The following is a 25,510-nucleotide window of genomic DNA, read 5'->3' on the forward strand; positions in this document are numbered from 1 at the left end:
TAGATAGATAGATAGATAGATAGATAGATAGATAGATAGATAGATAGATAGATAGATAGATAGATAGATAGATAGATAGATAGATAGATGTAAAATACAATCAAACGGCTCATTAAGCCAGTAAAACATTCATATTAATTCAATACATTCATATTAATATTGATTATATTAATAACAAATCACGCAGGAGAAATGAGTTTGTGATCATATCGGACCATCAGAACAACTTCAGACCATGGCAGACGGTGTCTTCACACTGTGCAGGTCAAGGAGCTCATATGTTGCGTCTCTTTCCTCACGCTCTGTTGGAGCCCTGCCTCGTGTTCGCACCTCCCCTCAGCTGCTTCCCAAAACATACACAAACACATGACCCAGATACACCAGCGGCTCCAGTAAGAGTGGCACTAAAAGCGGTCATTAAGCAGGAATGTCCACACTGGGTTGCTCGTATCGGCCTCACATGGAGCATCAGATGACTCAGTCTGTGTGTTCTGTGCGTGAGTAGCCGTGCAGAGGTTGACAGCAGCTGACTTGCATTGAGAGCGGACCCTGATTGAGTGCACGTGTGTTCAACAGAGAGCTCCACTGAAGGCTGATCAGATATGTGTAGGCAATCAAAGAGGTTGTACGAAATGGGGTAGAACATTAGATTAAAATGTTAGGCTGAAATTTAGCCAGAGCACACTCTCACTGTCTGACCCCACACTCTGATTTAAGATGAACAACCTGGTATCTGATGTGGATCAGGTGGTCGATGCACAGCAGTTTCCCGCTGCGTGGTCAGCTGGCTTTTTTTCTTTTTTAACCAGATTTCGACTCTTAATTAAAAAAATCTGGCTTCAGCCTTCGTGTATTTGTTTCTGTTAACAGGTTTTTCTTACCGTTTGTGTACAAACATAAAGTGCATTTCAGATGGATGGGCAAATCCCTGCCGAGAGTCTTGGGAGGCCTACAGAAGGTGGAGACCTACTTACTGACAGTCTGGACAGTTAGGGTTTAACCAGCAGGCCACCTGCTTTCTCAGCAATAAGGAATACATCAACAGCACAGAGGGAGGTCCGCTCAGGGGGATGTAAAGAGGATTTTTGGGGTTGATTTTGGGGCAGAGTGGTCTTTACGTGTCTGGAAACAGCGGGTCAAAAACGGAACATTTTCTTATGTGTGGTTAAAAAAACTACTTGAAGATCTCTGTTTAATGTAAACAGAGTTCCTCAGCCTCCAAACATCAGCAGCGACGCAAATAGATCAACTTAATCCACGTGTGATCCCACTGCCTCTCGGTACATCCTGTCCCCACGTCGGCCTGCTCGAGGAAAACACCTTTTGTCAATGACATGGGATTTGTGAAAGTGCCATCTGCACATAAGAGCTGCGTCTGATCCACCAGAGTCAGCCAGAGAGCCTCCAGCAAGTCAAGACCTGGAACCAGGTCTGACCTGAGGCATGGAGGCCCTCTGGATGGATACACATGAAATGAAAAAGCAAGGTTACATTTTTTTATCCTGGAATTCTGTCCAAACACAACCTTACTGCTGGAAACATGTGAGTGGCTTGTTATTACAGCAAAGAATTAAAGACGTCGTTAAGTTTCGCCTTCTGCAGTCTGAACAGAAGGAAATGTGTGTAACCTAGAAAAAGCTGCTAAAAATACCCCCCCACACTGGAGCAACTGCACCTTGAGGTTACAATTTGGCCTTGAAATTAAACATCCGTTCCTGAAGTGTTATCTCGGTGAGGCTGCTGGCTTCCAGAGCTTTCTGGCACACATCACGTGACGATGGCGTTTTGCATCTTTGTAGAAATATGCAGCTTTAAACTCTTCAGCCTTGTCTTGTTTTCACACAGAGAGCCGCTGGTTCATCATAGATGCTTCAAGTTCTAATTGTTTTCAGTCTCTGTGGTCTGATTTCAAAAGGGATTACTATAAGCATGGAATGAAAACTTTCCTAACCAACCAAAATGCGCAAATATCCCTTTTTCCTGAGATTAAATTTGATTCATAACTAGTATAAATGAGATAAATCCGCTAAAAGAACAATCCTGCAATAAACTATAAAGGATGAAGGCTGTAAAACGACAGTTTCATTAGCTCATAGACATAAACAAGAATTAGACAGATTTATATCTCAGCTGTAAAAACCACTAAAGGTTTATTATCGAGTACAGAAGCAGCTGTTGGTATATTATCATGTCATTACCTTCCTTTTCATTTATTATTCCAGATTACTTGTGAATAATAATTGTCTATATTTATCTGTGCATAAATATAGGATCAACTTTACACTTAAGCATCTGCGAGTTTTAAAGGGAGATTAAAAGATTAAGGGTTGATAATCCCAACAAAAACTGTACATTAATACAGTGGAGACACGACCACAACTATAAATGTCCAGGATATTATAGTACTTACATTCATACAGTTTTATTACAAAAATAAATAAAAACAATAATGTCAGCTCTATAAGAGATGCATAAGTATTCCTAATAATGATCAGTGTGATATGAATTTATTTGGCCTGAGGGTCGGCTGTAATCCACCCGATCACGATCAACAGACTGCTTCAGAAAAGACCACCTGTTTCATTAAACCTCTTTATTTCAAAGTTTTCCTGAAGATTATTAAGATACTAAATCAACCAGTTGTGGATAAAAACGTGTCTCTGCATCGTCTGCTGCGCGCTCCCGCGTGTTGTTCCAGCGTGCGTGTCCACGTGAAGGGGCGGAGCCACCATAGGACGTCTATAAGAGGGCTCGTCGTGTGCAGCCAATGAGAGGGCCCCATGTAGACGCTGTTTACGTTACGCCCCGCCTCTGCGCATGTCTAATTAGGTCTGGTGGGTTTTGACTGGGAGGACTGCGGTTGAACTGGGGGGGAATACAAATGTTAACCTTTTTATTTTTGTCAACTTCAGCTCAACCTGATTTTTACCTGCTAAGTGGCAGCCATGTTTTAGGAATTAGACAATCAATATTTATGGCTTAACTTGGTATTTTATCCTTATATGTGATGAGAAAACCTGCAGACTGGTATGCAAAACACAAACCATTTAGAAAAAGAAACCCAACAGTCCAGTTATATGTAGTTTTTTGTTTTTATTTTGAGGTGCAACTGTCTAGTGCAATTGTAACGTCACATTTGTGATGGGCTTGAAGGAACATGCACAAAACATCCAACATGGCTCGGCATTTTCCTTTCCTTATGCCAAGTCGTGTTGCGCTCCAGTTCGCACTATGAGCAACTCACACACTTGGCTGTACAAAATAGAAAAAAAAGAAAAAAAAATATTAAACAAACATTGTCATTTACATTTAAAAAACAAAATCTACACATTTCTCAAAGTGGTGAAAGAGTCCAGATGGTGAGTTAGTGAGTCTGAAGAGTTCACGTACAGTACAAAGCCGTGTGTCACTGCAGGAGAGACAGCATCTTAGTGTGGAGGTAAAAGATCCTCTTCTGTTCCCACCCTGAGTTTCGACATCACAGGTAGTTCAAAACCTGGCAAAACCATAGATATATATACAAACCTAAAAACAAAAACAGCTTAAAAAAACAAGCTCCATATATGTATCTATGGTTAGAAACCAGGCACTTGGCAGAGTTTAACTGGAAATCTTTCATCTGTACAAAGTTTATTACCTACAAACAGTCATGTCCGTGTCCTATGTAATCGGCTTTCTGTTATTTAACAGACCACTTGGACATTGATAACAGGAATAAAAACAGAAACGGACTAAAGCAAATGTTTCCCAGCCCTACCTAAAAAATTAAAAAAATTAAAAAAAAGGAAAAGAAAGGGAGAACACTGATTCCCAGCATGAATGTTTAATGCTCCATCGGAGAAAGAAGGGGGTTCATCAAGGGTGGGAACATGGATTCCACAAAGAACACCAAGTTCTCAAAGTGAACAAAGAGGCGCAGCTAATGCAGATATCGTCCCACACCTAGACGGTCGTCGATGCTGTGAGGATGCGGAACCTCCCACTCCAGGTGGGTCCGGCAATCCTTTGTCCATTAAAAGTCTGTCGGCGTCGTTTGAAAGTGCAAAGGGACTCAAACAAAACGTTGTGCGGGTGGAGGAGGTGTGGTGGGAAGGAGGCGAGGCAATGGCACACTTTTCCGTGGGATAAGACGGCACTGACGAGAGCGCTGCGAGTGTCGACTGCCCGTTCCCGTCAGCTCTGTCCTGCCCCGCGTTATCACCACGACGACAACGACGATTGTCTGAAGCAGGTAGTAGATGTTGCAGACAAAGGGAGGATACACACACACACACACACACACACACACACACACACACACACACACACACACACACACACACACCGGTGCAACTCCAAAGTCTTTCAGTTAAATTAATGTGCAACAAAAGAAAGTTGTTTCCGGTTAGGTTGAAGTGTGCGCTCATCCAAACTGTGGCATAGTCAGGCTTGATGATGCTGGAGTCCATTCACAGTATGGCAAAACTCCCTCCTCTTCCTCCTCATCTTCTGTCGTCCGTCACCCCTGTCCCTCATCCTCAGGGGACTCTCCAGTGTGCTGCTCCTGCGTTACGCCGATGTGCCGGAGTTGTGCGAGGAGGGAGGGGCTTGGCTGCTCCCGGACAGGACCGGAGGCTGGGCAGTGCTGGTCGGGGAGCCGTCGGTCTGGACCTGCGCCTGGAACTGAGCCATCTGCTCGGGGCTGGCCAAGGTCTTGAGCAGGTTGTTCTCCTGTTCCAGCTGAGTGTTGCGCTCAATCAGCTCTTTGATCTGCTCCTTCAGCACCTCCACCTCCTCGCGCACGGCGTACATCAGGTGGCTCTTCACCAGGTCCTGCAGACGGAGGGAGGAAGCAGACGGAGGCGGTTAAATAATGCAGCACATTCCCTCCTCCGTGTTTCATCCCTTCAGTGAGGAGACATCTTGTTCAAACTGCTCATACAGCCGACTCACTACGACAGAACAAAAGCTGCATGCGATCAGAAGTTAACAGACTTATTTAGTAATCAGTCAGATATTTTTAATTATCACTATTAATTTCTGTCCTTTCTTATTAAGGAAAGTGAATATTTTAAAGGTTTCAGACTCTCAGTTTCAGAATGGGGACGTGCACTTTAGTTTCAATTTTATGAAGACAACCATCCTCAGCCTGATCAATGTAAAGTTCAACAGTTAAAAACAGCTAATAAAAAGTCTTAATAAATGACCATTTCTCCATTTTCAAACAAAAGTATGTTGATTCTTCCTAATAAACTGTGAGAACATGCAAGTTTGTTTTGGTTTCAGGCAGTTTCAGCTCTCTGAAATGGATTTTTCCACCACTATTTTAACCACTTCACAAGAAACGTTTATCTTCTTTGTATGGTGTGACGATAAAAGGAGATTTTGGACTGGAATTAACGATGTGACGCATAAAAATAGCCTTAAAGAAAAACGTGACACCGCACTGCGGCAATTACTTTGACAGATAACTGAATATAAAAAGGAGAACAACAAAAACAGCTTTCTAGACTAGATTATTCTCATGATGATGCCCGAGCAGAGCCAGCTCAGAGCCGAGGGGATTTGCTTAATAATCTGAGAGCATCCCTCCTCTGTGAAACGGCCCCTCCCTCCTCCTCCTCCTCCTCCTGCCCCAGCTAGGGAACAAAATGTTCCTGCACTGGAGTGGGAGGAGCCAATCACAGGCAGAGTTATTTATACTGCGCGGAGGGGAGGCTGCTGCTTGCCTAGCAACACAGCATGGAGAGGCTGACAGGGAGTGAGGGAGCTGTGCACGGGAAAGGAAGGGAGGAGGGTAGCGTGCGAACCTCAGCTTGGTCCACATAAAGTCATCGGGTCATCGGTCAAAATCATGACAGAGCTGGAAGCTCCTGTTTCCTCCAAAGAAGCAGGTGCAGATATATGACTTGTATTGACACATCTGCAGCTTCATTTCCAGCTTTTCATTCATTCTTTCATTCATATACACAATCACTGCTCAGCTTTTATAAACTCCTTTCTTTCTGAGATTCCCTCTGAATAATGCCACCAAACCATCTTGCAATAATAACTATTCAACGAGGACATAATGGAAGCTGGAAGAGCTGCTGTGGAAGCACCAGTCAACATCAGTGTTTGGGTTACATAACACTGGAGGGAGCACACACACCGGCATGCCAGCAGCCTATTTACAAATACACTCACTGGTTAAAAGGGGAGGAAAACAGTTGCTTACCATTGCTTGTTCAATTTTGTTATCAATGGCCACCACACTTGCACCCGAAGAGCTGGAAGACAGAGGAAAATGGGATGTTAGTGCGCCTGGATGATGTAATATTGGATGAGCACTGCGGCTGATTTGGAGGCATTTCATTGAAATGTGCGACAGTTTAAAGTGTTTTAATGCTAGGCTGCATCAAAAGACACAAAAAGCTGAGATATTAAGTATGTACGAGACTGTTAAGAGTAGAAAAAACGACTAAGCCATTGATGATATCCAAATATGTGAGCGCAACAAAACAAACCAAATGGAGGTCAACACAGCCAATGCACGACACAACCAGCAAAAAGATTACCTATTGTCAACCTTGACTGATGCACTCTCCTTCCCAAGCACAGAGGACAGAAACGATATGGAGAAATTCCTCAGTTGACAAACGCCAAGGTCCATCGCCACTGTGTAACATTGGGAATTCATGCCAACCCTCCCATTAAAACCCCCAAAGGCGATTTGTCTGTTGTAAAAACTGGAAATCCAGCGGTATAAAAGTAGAAAAGATCGCGCATTATTGGTGCTGTGCGCGGTGAGTCTGCTCGCGGCCGACCGAGCTGCTCGCACCGGGGACGTAGCACACAATGGACTGAAGCGGCGGGCTGCTGCTCCGCGCTCTTCCGCTCCGTCTCTGCATAATTTATGCAGGAAAAACAGCTCCTGCTGCCGCGCGATTGGCGGAGAAGTGAACTCATTAGCATAACGGCCCCGTCTGATTGGTGGAACGGCTGCTCATTATCATAATACATGCAGTGCCTCTACCTGCTGCACTGTCCTCTACAAATCCCGCACCAAATTTTCAGGCCGAAACGACAAACTCTCTACACTTAAAACGCACAAGCCTTGAAGTTAACACGATATTTTCCACTTTTAACTGCTTCCTTTTCAATATCTATCCCTAAAATGTACATATTTACGGAGCGGATTAAGCCTGAATTGAGACTGGCAGGTGATGAGAAACGTGGGCAACAAATTAGATGAAGAAATGTCTCCCACTAATGGTCAGAGAAGGAAACAATCTCAGCAGGTCACAGACTTAATGTAATTTAACTAGACTTTCCCAGTGGCCCGTGGGTTGACCCCGCAATAAAAACTGACCGTAGAGCTGTCCAGATGTCAAAGATTAACCAACAAAAGCAGAATGACTGAAGAGTCATGGCAGAAGAGGAGGAGAGTCAGACTGTGGAGATATCAGACCCTCAACTCTATCTTTAACAGTATGTTCTGTACAGTAAAACAGGACCACCCTCTTGCATTATTACTGATCAGTAAAGTAAACGTACCATTACCACCCTTTTTATACTTATTCTAGTAACTGGACATTTTAACCTGCAAGAGGGAAAGATGAGCAGAAAACATAGCAAAGAAAAAAATTAGTAAACGAATGAAAAACTGTTTAAAGAACTGGGAAAATGAATTTCACACATTTACTCCTGACTGGAGTTTTTAACGCATGATATTTTGGATTACTGTTGCTATAGAAACAAAAAAAAGAAGCACATTTTGTGTACACAGCTGGGGTTTAGATTAAAAAGACCACAACACACTGTTCCCTCTTTTCATTCCTGCCAACATTATTTAATACAATAGACCTCTAAATGCTGTTCACTCCCAACCTTTGTAGACTTTCACTGACGGCACTCAGCCCCATCAATCAGGGATACAATCTTTGGCCGCATGTTTGAGCTCCTCTCGGACACCTGTTCTTGCTGTAAGCACCTTAGCCGCGTTGTATTCCCTCCTGTACTGGATGTGTAGTGTTGTTGAGTGTGCGTTAGCTTTATAAATGGAAGCAGTTTGAGGGAAAGAGCTAACTCCAACACCTGTAACCTGCTAGTATTTTTCTGTCTTACTTTGTGCAGCTCAGTCACTGACTCCAGTAAAGTTAGCTTACAAGGTAATGAGTAACTTCTGCTTTCTTTTCTTCCTACAGAGCAGCCACATGTTGGGATGTTTGCTTTATTAGGACAAAAAAAATGAAACCACTGAAAACATATCCTACAAACCTTAGAGAAAGGTACAAGTTAGAGGTTTGGTGAAGGAAAAATGTGTCATGTTGGAGATACTGAACATATTTTTCATTCATTGTGTTTGGGAAAGTGGAGTGTTTTAATGATATGTGGTTGTTTTGAGGAACTAGAAAAATGATCTTTGGCGGGCGAGCTGAGAAGGGACAAATTCATTTAAAAGTAACAGCGTCGACAAATCACACCTTCACGGTCGCTTACAGTCAAACAAAACATGCATACATGTGCAAAAGAGGGAACATGGTGTCCTCGAACGCAGCCCTTTAGGGTAGCTGAGCAGAAGTTGAAACATGCTGATGAGCCTTAATCCTTTGTTGCGCAGGGGGGGGCACAAAATGTAACCACACGTGTAACGTCTAATGAAAAAGTTTAATTTGAAATGAAAACAAAACAGATGCCTGAACGCCAGCAAAACATCAGCAGCAGCCAGACAGACACGTGCCCTCCGACATCTCTGTTAACCCCATCCCCATGACAACACCACAGCTGTCGTTACCTCTTCAGATGCTTCTCCAGCTCCCAGAAGAGCAGCTTCAGGGCCATGGCGTCCGGGCCCCGTGCTGCCTCTCCTGCCCTGGCCAGCACTTTCTCTCTCATTGATGCTAAAAACACACACTCCGACCGAGCAGAGGCCCAGCACCCCCGCCCCAAAACAAACGCCACTACCACCAGTGCGCCCTCTGGCCCCGACCCCCTGCTCCCCCTAAAGTGAGGGGGCTTCACATAGGGGAGCCTGAGCAACAATGGAGCCCAGGATGGAGCTATGTAGGACGGAGATGGGAGAGGGAGTGTGTGTGTTTGTACAGCGGGAGCGCGCGTTTGTGTGTTAAGTCCTCCTGATTGCCTCCTTACTAAGCCTGGATCCCATATAGACTGTGTGATGATTGGGTGCGTGAGAGGAGACATAGGAGGGTGGGTGGTGATGTCACTGCATAAGGAGTCACGTCACCATCCATTCTGTGGTTATGTAAACTGTCAGGAGATATCAGAGGAGATTTGTCCAATGGGATGAGCTACTTTTGACCACACACCCCGCATGCTCGCTCCTGGTCGACGGCGAGCCACTCCCTTTGATCTGCAGCCTCACGCTCCTTCAGATCAAACATGTGATGGAAAAGTGGTCGCATCTGCTCTGAAAACTCCGAAACATCCACCTTCAGCAGCTCTCACTCCTCAAGGACGGTGGCTCTCCTTGGGTTATTGAGGAGCGTTGCTGCAGCCATCCCGTCACTCCTCATTACACTGGACACACAGTGTGGTTTCCCAACATGAGCACGCCTAACGTTTACCTCCATACCGGCTACCAAACGGGCGAGTGCACAGAGTTGCAGTCTGAACAAAGAGGATCAAACGAGATGGGAAGCTAGATGGCACAGCAGACAAAGAGCTCATGGAGAGCCCAGGAATGCTCAGCAGACACGCTGGAAGTCAGCAGGAAAAGCAGCATCAGTTGAGTTGGGGGGGGGGGGAAGAAGAGGCAACACTGATCCAAGATGGCGGCGAGGGGCACCCACAAGCAAACTGACACATTGTGAAATTATTAACCTCATTAGGTGTCGGTCGCATATTCCTTTCTTCACTGCAAGTTTCAGTTACATGTAAAACAGCAAGCGACCCCAAAACGAGACCACCGAAGCGCTCATAATGGACAGTACTGGGAATTCATAACCATCAACTTCCCAACTAAAGCGTACCACCACTTTATCTTCCGTGTCTGTAAACCGTGTACTGGCTGGTCTGGGGTCAGGGTGCGCATGCTCGCTTCAAAACAAAGGGCTTGAAAAGGAAGCCTCTTGCTGATGTGGAGACTCTTTACTTTCAGCCAATGGCTGAACAGACCTGACCTGGCCAATGATGGAAGTCCGTGACATCATGACATCACAGATGGGATGTTTTATTTTATCCATGTACATCCCTCGCTCATGTGTACAGACTGTACAAAAGACTGACCCAAATATCAGTTAAACAAAATGTTAAAGCTTGATGTTTAGACTGGGAGCAAAACGATGGAGTAATACAGAAGTTTATGTCGGTTCAAAGACAAACTTGAGTCCTCCTTGTTGACTGTTGTTTTTCCAACAAGCTTTTATCTGAATTAAATCTCATTTAAACTATTTCTAGCGCCCAAAGCTCCCAGTAAACATGGCAAACAGCATCTTGGGAAGTCCTCAGATTAACAAATTGGCAACGATTGAGACTGGGTTCTGATTCACCTCCACAAAAACTGTTTTAGCAGATAAACCAGTGACGGGGTGCATCTCTACCACACCCAGCAGGGGTTACACAAGGGTGGAAGTGCAGCCACGGTGACACAAAAACCCCCCAAAAAAACAGCTGGTGTTTACATTCTGGGTATAAATATAAACATGAACCAGAGTTTTTAGTGTGAGACACAGAGTTTCACTGCATCCACCGTAAAGCTTTCTTAAAAAATCTGGACGGGAGGCGAAGGGGTGGGGTTACATGTACTGTAAAGCTGGACCAGAAGCTGTGTTCCACATCAGCAAAGAACACACGGATAAATATTATAACAAGCAGAAAAAATGTCTTCATGCTGGTTATGTTCTGCATGCATTGACATAAAGACCCTCTTGTGTATTTGCTGTACATTAATGGCCTCTCTCCTTTTATCTAAGCTCACACACACCAAAGCATCCAGCTGAGTGTGAGCAACGCTTGTGTTGGTGAGAGAGGCTGAAGGTGGTCCAGAAGAATATCCATGCAGGGGTTTGATAGCAGAACATCTTAAAGTAAATACAAATGTGATGAGGGACACTTTGAACCAATAAACCAACTTCCAAACACACTTGTAGGACCATGTAGCAGACTGGTCTCCACAAAAAAGTGTTCCTTTCCTTGCATCCTTGTTCTTTCCTCCATCAGTTTGCATGCTGTGCTGCGATTCGCCCGTCTCCTTCTGCATCACTTCTCTCAGCAGTAGAGAGGAATGAGCTTGTGTGTGTGTTTTTATGCCCTGTTTGTGTTTGTGGATCTGCCCATGTGTGTGTGAGGCTGTCAGACTGGCGGAATCCGGTTTGGGAGGCTTGTAATACTGGCCTCTAAACAGCAGAGAACTGAGGCAGATTACACGCCCGCGCTCACACAAAGAAAGTGCGTTTTTACCAATTTAAATGACGACCGGCCAGTGTCTAAAAACAACATCCTTAAAATTGCATAATTGAATCTTGTAATGCATTTATTAGGGAGTTTAAGGAGTACTCTAAGAAGGCATTTAGAAAGAAGAAAACTCTTCAAGAATTATCACCATAGATTTGTGCCCGAATGCTGACAAAACAAAAAGGAAAAAGCCAAGCCAAGCTAAACTCAAACAGGTCTGATCATTTTGCAGAGCTTCAGGGCTGCAACTCTGTGGAGCGTAAGTGAATCCGTCTGCCATGCACGCAACGCCTTACATAACTAGCCTCTGTGCCATATGAGCCATGAAACAGAAAGAAGGCAACGCAAAAGAAGCAAACACCCTCTGAGCTCCTACATCTCCACAGCTTCACTCACAGGCCAGCCATGCTTTTTCCATCCTGATGGATCAGGTTTTAACTTTCAACAGTCTCACACTTTCTCCATCAACTCGGATGCTGTGACACTTTATAACATGAACAAAAATAACTAAGAGTTTTCAGCCTCCACATCTAACAAGGGGGCAAGCTCTACATTAAAAACACCAACAAATCACCATCATTCAAATCAAATTGAATAAAGCAGAAAAATCCCTTTTCAGTCACTAAAATCCTTCTTGAAAAAATAAATACAAACATTACACAACTGACTGACAACATGAGGCGTCACTCGCAGTCACATGGACCTGCAGTGTTTGGTTTTAAGCTGTGAAAGCTCTCCGTCGGTGTAAACATGGCCAGAAAGCCGACTTAATAGTTAGAATCTGCACAGCAGAGGTCCTGAAACTTTACTTGAGGCTCTCAGCAGTGAGCGGCTTCATGTGGTCGCCTGATTGTGTTTTAACAGTGGGAAAGGTCAAGGCCCCTGACTCTACACAACATGAGTGACTTGACACTAAAACATAACTTTTTTTTCCCTTTTTACTGTGAAGTCAGTTTTTTGTTTTTTTTAAACCAAGAATTGTCTCTTTCAGATGGGAATAAATGTTCTTCTTCGGCAAGTACAGCAGCAGTCACATTGCTGTGTATGTTAGAAATCCTGCTTCAGACAACGTCAAAGACGAAATGGAAGAAACTGACAAGACTTTAAGGTTCACGTGGTCTCCAGGGGGCTGAGCGTGACAAGCCCGAGACCAACGACAGAAGAGTTTACTTTGATTTCCCTCCTGGTAAAAGGCAAAGTACGCAGCTGCAGCACCCTGCAAAAACATGCACAGCTGACTCAAACTACAGCATCAGTCTCAGGAAACAATGAATTTGGTTGAATTTCTCCACACTCTGTGTAGACCACCCACAAATCAATGTAATTATATGTTTGTTTCTTAGTTGTACACCATGAAAACATAAAAAAAAAGCATAGAACATTTATGTCGGTTTATTTCTTTCTATACTTTCCCAGCATTATATAGCAGTGTTTTGGAGGGAAAAAGGATTAAACTGATGTGACTAGTCCCCAGGTGTGCAGCAATAAATCATATGAGAAGATAAATCTTCCATCTATCAGTAGAGACAGGATTTACTTCAGGCCTGAAGGTGGAGACTGAAGCCTCTAATATTACCACAGCGGTTTAAATATGTGCAGCATCTCTCACAGATATAGGCTGCAAATGGATATAAAGACATCATGATGCAATCAGCAACTGAAAGAAAATCTTTTTTTTTTTAAATTAAATCCAAGAATTTTTTTTAGAAATAAAATCCTTTCTGTAAAACTTGCTGGCAGATTTAATCACCTCTAAGACAGAAATACCAGATTAAAATGTTTGACATCTAACTGGGGGTGTCACAATTATTCAGTTCCTCGGGGTATTAACCATAGACATCAAACAGACATAGTAGCCTCATTGTGCGCTGGAGAGTCAACCAGCATTGCCGCCATATTGGGTGGGTCTCGGCTTTCGAGTCTTGCTGCAGAGTTGACGTTGTTTCCCCACATCACTGTTTTCTGTGGAACAACGCATTTATATTACACACAAACAAAACACTTTTCTACATAAATGGTTGATAAATAATGTTAACACAGTGAATAATCTAAATGCAAATGATAAATTTTACTTCTATGAGGTGTTAATGGAAAAATGTGAAAAAATTGCTTTACAAAGACAGTCTTGCATGGTAGCATAATTACCTCCGCCAAGGAGGTTATGTTTTTACCGCCTTTATTCATTTTTCTGTTTGTGTTCAAGATAACTTAAAAAGTTATGAACGGATTTTCATGAAATTTTCAGGACATGTTGGAAATGTGAAAAGGCAGAACTAATTTAATTTTGGTGGTGATCCAGATCACTGTTTGGATCCAGGAACATTTCAAAGGTCTTGGCGGAGGTTTACGAGTGTTTTTCTGGGTAACTTCTGACTTGCAGTTTTGATACAGTACTTTATTTTCAGACTTTGTACAACTGTATCTCTATATTGATAAATTAATAAATGTAAAAAAATTAAGAGTCAACCATAGTCCGGAGAAAGCCAGCAACTATTTCTGTATTTTATTCAGCATACGGTTGCAATAAACGGCGAAATGCTGAAAGCAGATTGTGTGGAATTACATTTTACAAGGTTGAATAATAACTTATTTGACCAGATAAAAATAGATAAATTAATCCAAATGCATCAATAAACAATCAAACATGTTAGTGTCAAATTCATTTCTACATTTATTTATATTGTAGCTACCATATGTTTTTGTTAAATAGCAATATAAAAATACTTCAGCATAAAAGCACAATGTTTTTAATGTTTTACAGTGATCTGTATCATAATATCTCTGACCTTCCTAACAAACCAAACTGTGAAAAAAAAATCAGGTAAAAGACTGGTGACGCTATTTTTGTGGTTGGACCTACACATTACAAATAAATGCATTGGAGGCGCATAGCAGACCCATCCAAGATGGCGGCGCGATGAGACGTCAGCTCATTGGCAGCGTGATACAATGCAGCGTCTACCTATTTAAGTCTATGGTATTAACAACATGATGGATCGTAAAGATGATCACTTCTTACAAAAAATCCCGTCTGTACTGTAACGGCGGATCGGCGCCGCTTCATTGACAGTTATTTGCCATGTAACAACATGATCTTAATCTTTACTGTGCACTTTTGTGTATTTTATTATCAGTATACTTATCTTTGTGTATGCTTTACCTTTGTACATCACTCTGGGTCACGTATGCCTGTTTTAAATACCCTATATAAATAATAGGGCTGTGAAGATATACATTTGTCTCGAATCGATTCAATTCAGATTTTTCAGATTCTCACAATTCGTTCGTCATTTTTCTTGATTTCAATTAAGAAACAACAAAACAGTAGCCAGATCATCATTCTGCTGCTATAATGCCCTAGAGAACAAGTAAAAAGATCAATAAAAATTTATAATCTGATCTATTTAACAAAAAAAAGGGAAAAAAATCGATTATAAAATTGAGAAGCAAAAAATCCCAATATTCGATATTCCCACCCCTGATAAATATAGTTTAAATCAACCCTGAAACAGTCATAAAATATCCACAGCATTTATTCATCCGCCTGTTAAAGTCATTCAAAGAGATTTCCAAACTCATAAATGCTCCATTCCTAATCAGTCATAACTTCTGCCGACGCCGGCTGGCTTGGTGACAAAAAAGAACATGGAGACCAAATATGTTCTGACCTGATTACTTGATGTACTTACACACGAACTTTAAGATCACGCTGACATTTCTTCAGAATTTCGCCCAATCTGCTGATCTTTATTTTCTCTCACAGTACCAAGAAAAGTGAGACCAGCGTTTTGTCTTGGTCTGGTGTGCCTAAAATTTCACAGATCCAGGGAAAGGACTTTTATTATCTGTCTGAACGTCTGTCTGAGTTTTCCGTATTCAATCCCGCCTAACCCGAGCTCAGAGAAGAATAATTGCATAGCTAAAATTTTTACTTCTGATTAGCTCTGATCCACAGTTGTGTGAGATTGGTTTGAAATTAAGACCAGAGCAGATTCCAGCTCTGGTCCAGCGACAAAAAAAAAAAAGAAAAAAAGAAAAAAAGAAAAACTGGAATCAATTGTAAAATGTAGATTCAGCTCATATGTGGCTGTTATTTATTTAAAAAAAATGAAAACCAAGGCTACAGATCAAGAAACTCAGAAAAGGCTAAATCAGTTTCTGGTGAAGCATTAGTGTGAGAAAATAGTGCCTGATAAACGTAATGAGGAAACAAGTGTGCTTGAACTAAACCTGGATGATGTCATATCAATGAAGCTACTAATATCAGAGGCTTTCATGTATATAAAAAAAAAAAAAAAACTCTGGATGTTTCTGGCTGTTTGAGCAGCCATAAACATGTCAAGTATTAAAGGCAAAGAGGAGCTGCTTTTTACACATTTCACGTCCAAGTAGATAATTATCATGAAGAGATTGAATGTTAATGTAGACGAGAGGAATTCGCCAGAAGCAAAACAACCTTGTGAGCCATTTCAAAGTTTGAAATGTTTCGTTTCCTTCAATTCAGTAAAGCTCAAACTTTATTCTTAAATGGTTTTTTTTTTTACTTTTCATGCTTCAAATAGACATTTTTCTAAACCTGATTGTCCACAATTGTATAAATAGATGTCAATATCAACATGTAATGAATAAAATAAATCATTAAAAGCATAAAAAATGACAGTGACTCATTTTGAGGTGCATCCAAATTGAAAGTTTGCATCAATGCAACCATATGTTAGTGTGGAGCGCTGCTGCACGTTAACAATCCTGCAGATGCACCTTATATGCAGGCTGGTTTTTATCAGTTTTACTTATTTTTCCAGCAAAAACACTGAATAAATTATCTTCACTTGCTCATAAATGTCTTGTCATGTTTGAAGAAAATGTTTATACTATTAATGCTGTATCAATCAGCCACATGCAATGCATTTCTATACGTTTTCACATTTTAAATAAACAAAAAAAAAAACAAACTCATCAACCAAATAAAAAAAAAATCATTAACTTTGCTGATTTTGGGGACAAAGTGCATTTTTAGCAATATGACTGAAATATTCCTGCCATTATAAAATGATGTTGGTTCAAATAAATATATAACCTCACTGAATGTGAATAAATGAATATACAAATAAAGAAATGTTTCGTATTAGCCTCATCCAATACTAAAAGACTATTTCTATAAAAGTATGGTTACATAATGTACCAAAGCATTATGTTTAAGTCCAGTCATATTAGCTGTTATGATTATTAAGTGTGATTTTCTTGACAACTATTTGTCAGTGGCACCGTGACAAATCTGACCTTTCTCTCCTGTTATGTAAAGGCGTGTTTTGTAAAAATGTACCTGATCGTGCAGAAAGAAAGGGAAATGTCATTACAGATGTCAGCAAACCGATCATGACAACACCAATTAGCTTGCGAAATTCTTCTTTTCCTCCACATGTCTTTCATTCGCTCTTAAAGACCAGAAGCAGCTCAGAAAACTGTGAAGGCATAACATTTCACACACCATAAACCACCTTGACAACTGACTCCATAAACACGCTCCGGTTGAGGAGGAAGGAGGAGAGAACAGAAAGGCATGGACACATGTTACATCTTCTCAGACCTGTGAGTCTGCAGGAACATGCAGCTCTGCATAAAAGCACACGGCAAGCAAACGTGACGCCCGGCTACTTGACTATGCTGCCACCAAAAACTCCTTTCTGTATGGACTAAAACGGAGTCTGTCACAGCTGGTAAATACTTCGACGTGGCTGTGGGATTCTTTTAAATAAAGAAAAGGGAATAAATTAATCACCAACAATAGGTTTAAACATATATTTCTGCAAGCTACATGCAGGCTAAAGGCTTAAAAAGCATAAACTAATCATATACTTTCATCCCTGAATAATCCTTTGAAAATATCTTCATTTAGAAAAAGAGGAAAAAATCTGATCGTTTTCATCGAGACAAAATGGACAAACTTAATCTAACACTATTAACACTAATGACTTAACACGTATTTATAACCTTAAATATATAATCATTCCTAGAAATAAGCACAATTATTGCATCCGAAAGCCTGCAAGAGAACATTTGAAATCAGCCACAGTCTGACTAAAGGGGCATCTGAAAGCTGATCAAACATCCTCGCACACTAAGCACAGTGTTTTCACAAAAAGAAGTTTCAAACCCCCTCATTAGTTGCTCATTAGTGCAAGAAGGACATTTCCACTCACCCACAAGCCACGTTTTAGGTCAGTGATTCTCAAAGCACGTTATGGTTAGATAAACGGCTGTCATGTAAGCTGGAGGGATTTCTGGTCCCAGGCTGCCACCTCATGGAGGAATACCAGTATAACAGCATGGGAGAGCGGCTCCACAGTTCATGCCTCCGGATAATAACTACATGTGAAACCTAATTATCAGATTATCCATCCAGCTTCGGGTTTGATTTATTTCTCTTGACAGACGGGAACCACCGCCCAGTAAAGGTAGGAGAATGGTTTCATAAAGCTTCTTTCCAACTTTTATAATGCAAACCAGTAAAAAAAAAAAAAAAAAAAAAAAGAAAAGTCTGATCATGGAGAAGCAGCTAGTAAAAAGTATTTCATCACTGGAAGCATATATGGAGTTATATGTTCTTTTTTTTTTTTTTAAATATTACACAAATTTGACTTCATTCAATAAAAACAAAAATCTCAAACAACTTTATATTGATCTAAAACAAGCACCAACTATCTCACTGAGGAAAAGAAATCTCGATTAGCAAAAAGTATACAGCGGAGATTAACATTAAAAGCCAAAATTTGACTTGATGTTCAGGTTTTAGGACAGTATGTAAACAATGGACATTAATCTCTGATGTGAGTGTTGCAGTAAGAGCAGCACATCCACCTGCAGATGCTTCTTCTTCATCACAAGCTTCGAGTTATAAAAGTAAACTCTTTTTTAGTGAAAATGACATTTAAACTAAAAGCAGGTCAATAATTTATTAGTTTGTTTGCCACATGTGAACAGCGATGTCATACACCCAATAATCTTACCAGGGGGCATGTGCTCATTAGCAGTGATTTATATCTCATGTAGTGTGACTCAAAGCTCACCATTAATACAATCGCTGTAAGCAACCTGAAGTGTGTGTGAGATTACGCCGCTACAGCTTTGACAGGAAGCCTTGGGAATCATCAGTACTTGGCACTTAAATGAAAGCTTTGTTCGGCTTTCCAAATCAGAAACGTCCCTACAGCAACTCTCCTTTCCCTTCAAGTAACGCCCTTCAACCTTAAAGAAATGTTGCTTTTCAATGGTGAGCCAACTTAAACAGGTGTGTCAAGTTTCTTTTCAATCACAAATCAGCATAACCAAATGCATCGGTTGAATGGGAGAAACTATTGTGAAAAGAAGACATACTTAAAACTAAACACAGACATGGAGAAGCTGCTTAGTTAAACAGCTAATGTTTGCGGCCGCAAAGAAAAATCAAACACGACCAAAGTGTCACTAGAAATGGATTAAAAGGTCTTAAAGTGTTAGACTAAAAAAATAAACAAGCTGTCATTGTTTGAGTTGTTGAAGGAAAAAGATCTGCCTCTGCTGATGGTAAATCTGGAGACTCTTAAGCTCAGAATTATTAAAAATCACTTCACTGCTTCTCACTTCAGCAAAACACGGAGCCTCTTCTGAAAGAGGGCTGTTCACCGTCTAATCATGCTTTGCTGGATACAAAAGAGCTCCGACTACCTTCCATCTGCCCTCGGCCTGCCTGGTGACTTCTAAAAGCAGTTTTGATGGACTGCTGATCCTTCCGCTACGCTGTCAAACTGAACTCATAACTCTTCCACTCTTTCATCTGACTCAATGTTTGGAGTTCCCTCACAATGGCCATAAAACACAAGTAGATGAAACGCAGCTGAAGAGAAACACTGCAAGCAGGTTTTATGTGCAAACAATCAGCAGATTGCGCTGCTTGCTTTTACAGCTCCAACGGATGAAGTCACACACATAAATAATCCCTATAAAATGCACTGCATGCAATCGTGGAAAGCTTATTCCCTCAACATGATGTTTTCCCTACAAAAGAACAGTCACATGGTGAAAAATAATCTTTCTGAAACTTCTTGCGGTATTAAGTTTTCAGGTCTGCATCTGGAAAACAGAACTGGTTTAAAAGTGACCATTTAATATAACACACAGTCATATAGAAGGCACACATGACGGGTGCACAATCTGCTAGGGATGTGTTTGTGTGTTTACATGTGTGAAGGTCAGGCGTGATCTCCCTTCCTCTGAACTGACGCTGGCTGATGTCCAAAGATCGAATGATACCAGCACGGACCTGTGAGGCAGTAACTCTGCCTGAGGAGGCGCAGAGTCCTGTTGAGAGCTCTGATTAAAGTCAACGTCCTTGCTGACACACGTGAGAATCAGCAGGAAGGTGATATGAAACAAAAGATACTTTTATTTATCTCAGAGGGAAGTTTTCATGTTGTATTAGGTTGCTTTGATTTAAAAGGGAAAAAAAAAGCAAAACAAGCAGATTCTTGCAAAAACATGTCCCTGCTTTAAAGTCAAGTCGTGCACACAGTCTTACTAGATCAGGTGTTTTTAAAGCCCTGGCAGCTTTGACACAGGCGTTTAAAGACGGTGTGTTTTGGAGCGTTGCTGCAGGATTCAGGCCATTGGCACGGTTAACAATGTCCCTGTTCAGTTTATCATACAAGATTAGCTAAAAAGGACCTTTTACCACTTCCTGTTCACCGTCAGTTTCACCCTACTCTTTCACACTCATTATATAATAAAGTCGTAACCACCTGATGATTAGAGGTAAACCTGTAAAGTTCCCGATGGCATCTGAGTGCCATAAACAGAGAGAAATCCAAACATGGTGTGCATGCAGGGAAAGAACGGGATTTTACAAGCGGGAAGGAAAAAAAAACGAAAGTCTGTGCGGAGGTGAAATAATGCACTGGAGGAAAGAAACAGACAGAAAGCAGTGACAGCAACCTAGAGGCTGAGCAGAACTTCACAGTAAACAAAGAAGACCCTGACAGCTCGACTGTCTGCTGCAGCAGAACAGAGGCCGATTCATGTGAAGTAAGCTGGCCGACACACTGGCAGAGGCCGCTGGAAATGCATGCAGTCTTGACACAGTAACACCAGCTGGTGACAAAAGCCTGCACACAGACACAGACCTGCTCTGTTTTTAGTAGCCATTACGTCAATATTCAGTCTGCAGTTGTTGCATCGTTCATCTTGAGCTCAAAGTAAGATCCGAAGCCAATATCAATAACCTGCAATTACAACAGCTGATTTCTACTCATCTGTGCGCTTGGCTAACTGTTGATTCAGCCAATGTTTTCTTCATTTTACTGGTAATAATGAGTGGAAATGGTCTGGTTAAAAAAAGAAAAAAAAAAGCTCAAATATCTGAGAAAATATTTAATGCTTCAGCTATAGGTGTTAAGATGCGGCTTACGGTTGTGACAAGAACTTCCTCTAAACGCCGCAGGCATTACAGTAGCATAAACAACATGAATCTCCCGCTTAACCAGTACAAAAGGCCACACGGTGGAAGCACTGGGCTGATTACACAACAATTCTCCATTCCTCTGCAGCTGGAGTTTATCTAATTTATTCAGCACAACTTCTGATCCTGCTCAGACTCTGACAGACATGGAAAGTTTTTCCAGGGCATCGACCCAATTTAGACCAACCGCGCATATTAAAAGATCACCAGAAAATAGGAAAACAGCATGTGAGCAGGAAAAATGGAATCAATTCAATCCTTTTAACTATAAATACATACCATAAAAATGACTTAATAATGAAGATTAAAGACCCAAGGAGGAAGAGCTGAACAGTTAATGGCGGACATCATGAAGCAGGATTACACAAACTGGGACCACTGAGACAAATATGTGATGATTGAAGGGGGTCAACAGGGGCAGATCATCTGCTGAGTCACCACGTTCCTCAGTGACTCTGCAGCTCTGCTGCCTCTAAGCCGGACACTGATGTTTTACACCAGCCATGTCCAGTGAGCTGTTTTTAACTTTGTCTTCTTCTGAGAGCAGCCATGGGGACCTCAGAGGACCGAGCAAATGTGACATTGGGCTTAAAAATCAGAACTAACAAAATGAGGCCACTTGCAGCAAGCTACTGCCTGCAGGGTTGCAGTTACAGCGTGGAAAAACACACTGTTAAGAAATATTACCCTGCATTTTCATCCTCATTATTAGCACCTGAACATCTGTCTGAGTAATGATGTAACATGAAATTACTTTTACTTTTTATTTCTTTTAGAAAAACTGAGTCTGCATTGTAATACGCAGTTTAATTCTCACCTGTCCTCCTCTCCTTCAGCATGCTGACTCCTCAGGCCTGCAGCAGCAGCCATGAAGGCACTGGCCTCAGCTGACATCCCCATGTGAGCCAGAGATCCAACAGCACCGCCGCCCTCCGCAGCTACCCCGCCACCTGCTGCTGCGGCCCCCAGCCGGGGCAGACCCAACAGGCCCTGGTGCTGGAACAGAAGCTTCTGGGCATCCTCCAATTGGGAGGGTTTTATGGAACTCCCTCCACCAGGGACGTGAGTGATGCTGGCGCCCGATGTTAGGAGCGGTTGAAGGTCAGCTTGCAGTGCGGTCAGAGGCATATAGGGGGTCCCATGGATGGGCATTACAGGGACTGGGCCACTAGAGGGAGGCTGGATTTGTGGCTGTGGTTGAGGTTGAACTGGAAGGGCCTGAGGCTGCGGTGCAGCATAAACTGCAGGAGCAGGAGGGGCTACTTGACCCTGAAGTGGCAGCTGCTGCGTAATGTTAACTGGTTGTGATGCTGGCACCACTGGCACTGGTGTGATGGAGATTCCTGTTGTAACATGGGGAAGCGGAGGCTGGACTTGGGTCTGGAAGGGAGCCGTGGGCTGGATAAAGTCTGGCTGTCTCCCACTTTCTGGGACTATGGCTGCCCCTGCTTGCAGCTGAGGTGTGGGGTAACCGCCCTGGAGATGAGCCTGCTGTAGGTCCACAGCATAGGGAATCTGCTTGGGTATAACTGGAAGAGGCTGTGCAGTCACCTGTGGTGTTACTGTATGAGCAGCAACAGGAGCCACTGGTTTTTGCATGTGAGTCACTCCGACAACCTCCTGTGGTGAAACATAGCTCAGAGGAGTAATCTGTGTCAGGGCCTGTGGTGGGCTCTGCATGGTTTGTGGACTGGTGAAGTCCTGGCTTGGTGGCTGATAGGCCTGCAGCGTGTGAGGGGGCTGTAAAGCAGGTACAACTGGACTAATCCCAGAATTACCTGCCTCGGTTTCTGCAGCCACGTCTGCAGCTTTCGGTACCTCAGGTGGAGTTGGATGAGGAACCTCCTTTTCATAATATTCTGTACATGTCCATCTTCCCTTGCGAATTGGTTCCGAGTGTGTATCCAGCTTGACCACCCTAAAACGAGACCCGGTGGCTGTCTGAGTATGGGTGTGAGTGCTGTGGGCAGAAGCAGGCTGGCCTGTTCCTCCTCCAGCAGAAGCCACTTGCCCACTTACAATAGTGTTGTCAGAACCAGCAGGCCCCATGGGGGGTACTGGAACAGCAGACACACTGGAAATGTTCACAATGCCTTGTACATGTGCATCACTGGATGTCCCACCAATAACAGGAACTACTTGTTGACCCACCACCCCCACAGATTTTGGATTATTCAACACCGGTGGTCTCTGGGACTGGCTGGGCACAGCTTTAGAAACCATAGCTGGGCTGGAGCTGGCCAGTGGTGCAATGGGAAGAGTGGGCAAGGATGGTTCGACTCCTCCCAAGCTGTCAGAGTGATGAGGGGGCTTGCTGTGTTGCTGAGGATAATATTGTTGATGCAGAGTCCCATTTACCAAAGAGGAGTGCTGCTGAGCCCCCTGAGAGACAGCATGAGGCTGAAGAGGCTCATTGGGCGACACTAGTCCAGGTGTGTCAACGCCATGGAGACTGTTCAAGGTCTCATCAGAGGAGCTTCTCTCCGGAACACCTGTGTCTGTGGCTTTAGACACGGAGACATCCAGCATATCAGAAGAGGAGAGGTCTTCAGTGTGTGATTCATCCATATCATCATAGCTCTCTGTATCATCTGCTAAACTGTTGTTGCCGCTGACGTTGATCTGCGCAGAAGTGACACTAGTTATCTGGAAGCCACTTTTCTTCTTCACCTGAGCTCCTGTCCCTTGGGGCTGGTGATGAAGAGCAGGAGAAGATGATCCAGGCTGGCTCGGATTGTCGTCCACCGCGCTGCCTCCACTGCCACCGGCCGCAGAGGACGACGACGCACCGCTGCTGCCTCTCCTCAAGTGGTACGCCGTTTTGCGAGTCCCGCTCCCGGGCGGGTCTCCGGAAAAGTCCTGATGATGCATTTTTATTGTATTCTATTTTTTAAAAGGTTTTCTCGAGGCCAAGAAGTGGCAAGCGGTGGCTGGCGCTACCTGCGAGCTAACAGATGCTAGCTGGCCGGGTCAGCTGCAGTACCGCGATACTAACTAAGTGACAAGTCATATGATTTATGTCCTTTAAAAAAATCAAGCTACACGTTCCAGTTTTAATTATACTGAAAAACTAGCTTGTCGATGGCATTCCTCCTCTTAACAGAAGCATTAATCCAGCATCAGGACAATCTAAAACTCTATTTAATGAAGCAAAAAAAAAAAAAAAAAAACAAAGACTGCGAAATTGAGCTAGCCGCAAGCCGTTAGGTCGGCAGTGGCGATTAGCTACGCTCTTGGAGAACTTTGTGTACCTTTATACTTCAAAATGCGAATAACTACCGGGAAAATTTGTGACAAATAAGCAACGAGAAACAATTTTATCTCCAAATGCCACTGTTTAAAGTGACGTAGAAGCCTCTTAGCTGCCCGGTGTGTGTCGCAGGAAACCAGGCGGCGCATACATTCCTCTCCCAGTCGACGGGTCTTCTTTCCACGCCGACACACACAAAAAAACGAAACCGGCTAAAAATATGCACCGTCTACTGTTGATACACAATAGTGTCAAAGTAGAGTCCGTCTTTATAGTGATGAAAAAGTGCTCGATAAGTCCATCTCTGTGTCTCCGCGTTTGCTGTATCATTGCCGGTGAGCAGCAGCAGGAACGGGCTGTCAGTCTCACAGGAGGGAGGAGGAACGCAAACAGACACACTGCGCATGCGTAAGACCGCCCAGTTTTTTTTTTCTCTTGATGGAGCGTTCAGGTCCCACAAATTCATCGGATTTAACCAAGTTGATTGTAAAACCTCCTTTTCACACGTTCTCCACTACATAATTAAGTAGAATTGTCGTATTTAGTGACAGATTTTCTGGATAAAATATAGAATCTCAGCAATTCGGGTTAAATGTGTTCTACTCTAAAACGTTTAAATGAAGAGACAAACTGTCGCATATTTACCTAGTACGTAAATAAAGCATTGAAGCTTGGTTTTGTGTTTATTATTTTTTTGTTTTCTAGGAATTCACTGTTTGGGTAGCGCTACTATAAAACAGGCTGTTTAAACATTGATATATGTCTGCTACCTCCGTTTTAGGCAAAGTCGTTTTCCTTGCTTATTAGCTTTAATAAATTTTTAATTAATGTATAAAATATTTGTAATAACATTTCCATAGTACACAACCAACTCTCAAGGTCGGGTTCTCTGATGTCTCACCAGGTATCTGTTGGAGCCACTTCTCTAGTGTGAGGGAACAATGCTCGGCCCCAATGCTCTGATCACTATGGATACTACTGTGCTTTCACCCTCCAGGCTTTCTCCAGTTCTTTCTTGAGGCCTTGGTACTTCTCTAGTTTCTCATGCTCCTTTTTCCTGATATTCCCATTATTGGGGATGGATAAATTGATCACACACACACACACACACACACACACACACACACACACACACACACACACACACACACACACATATATATATATATATATATATATATATATATATATATATATATATATATATATATATATATATATATACACACATATGTGTGTACAGATTGGAGTCTTGATAGAAACTTCTCTTGATTGATTTAAAAACCCTGTCTTTTTTTAGTCTGCCTTCTGAGTTGAAACATGTTTCTCAAAGCTTTTCAGACATGTCAGAATCATGACTATTCCCAAACACTTCCAATACACCTGCAGCAGCA

General features: G+C 42.5%; 1 protein-coding gene across 2 annotated transcripts; it reads right to left on the reverse strand.

Annotated features, from left to right (window-relative positions):
* Positions 1–3,088: 3,088 nt before the first annotated feature.
* LOC306774001 (TSC22 domain family protein 1) lies at positions 3,089–24,434 on the reverse strand. Of its 2 annotated transcripts, none has more exons than XM_079263967.1 (3): positions 21,684–24,434; positions 6,197–6,248; positions 3,089–4,812 (listed from the first exon to the last, which is right to left on the reverse strand). In XM_079263967.1, exons 1-3 carry the CDS (start codon positions 23,735–23,737, stop codon positions 4,549–4,551), a joined length of 2,370 nt encoding a protein of 789 aa, XP_079120093.1. In that variant the 5' UTR covers positions 23,738–24,434; the 3' UTR covers positions 3,089–4,548. The 2 variants fall into 2 exon arrangements, with proteins under 2 accessions (XP_079120093.1, XP_079120094.1); XM_079263968.1 differs by lacking the exon at positions 21,684–24,434 and adding an exon at positions 6,537–6,801.
* Positions 24,435–25,510: the final 1,076 nt, after the last annotated feature.

Source organism: Telmatherina bonti (genome assembly GCF_933228915.1).
Source record: "Telmatherina bonti genome assembly, chromosome: 24".
Classification (NCBI taxonomy): Eukaryota; Metazoa; Chordata; class Actinopteri; order Atheriniformes; family Telmatherinidae; genus Telmatherina; species Telmatherina bonti.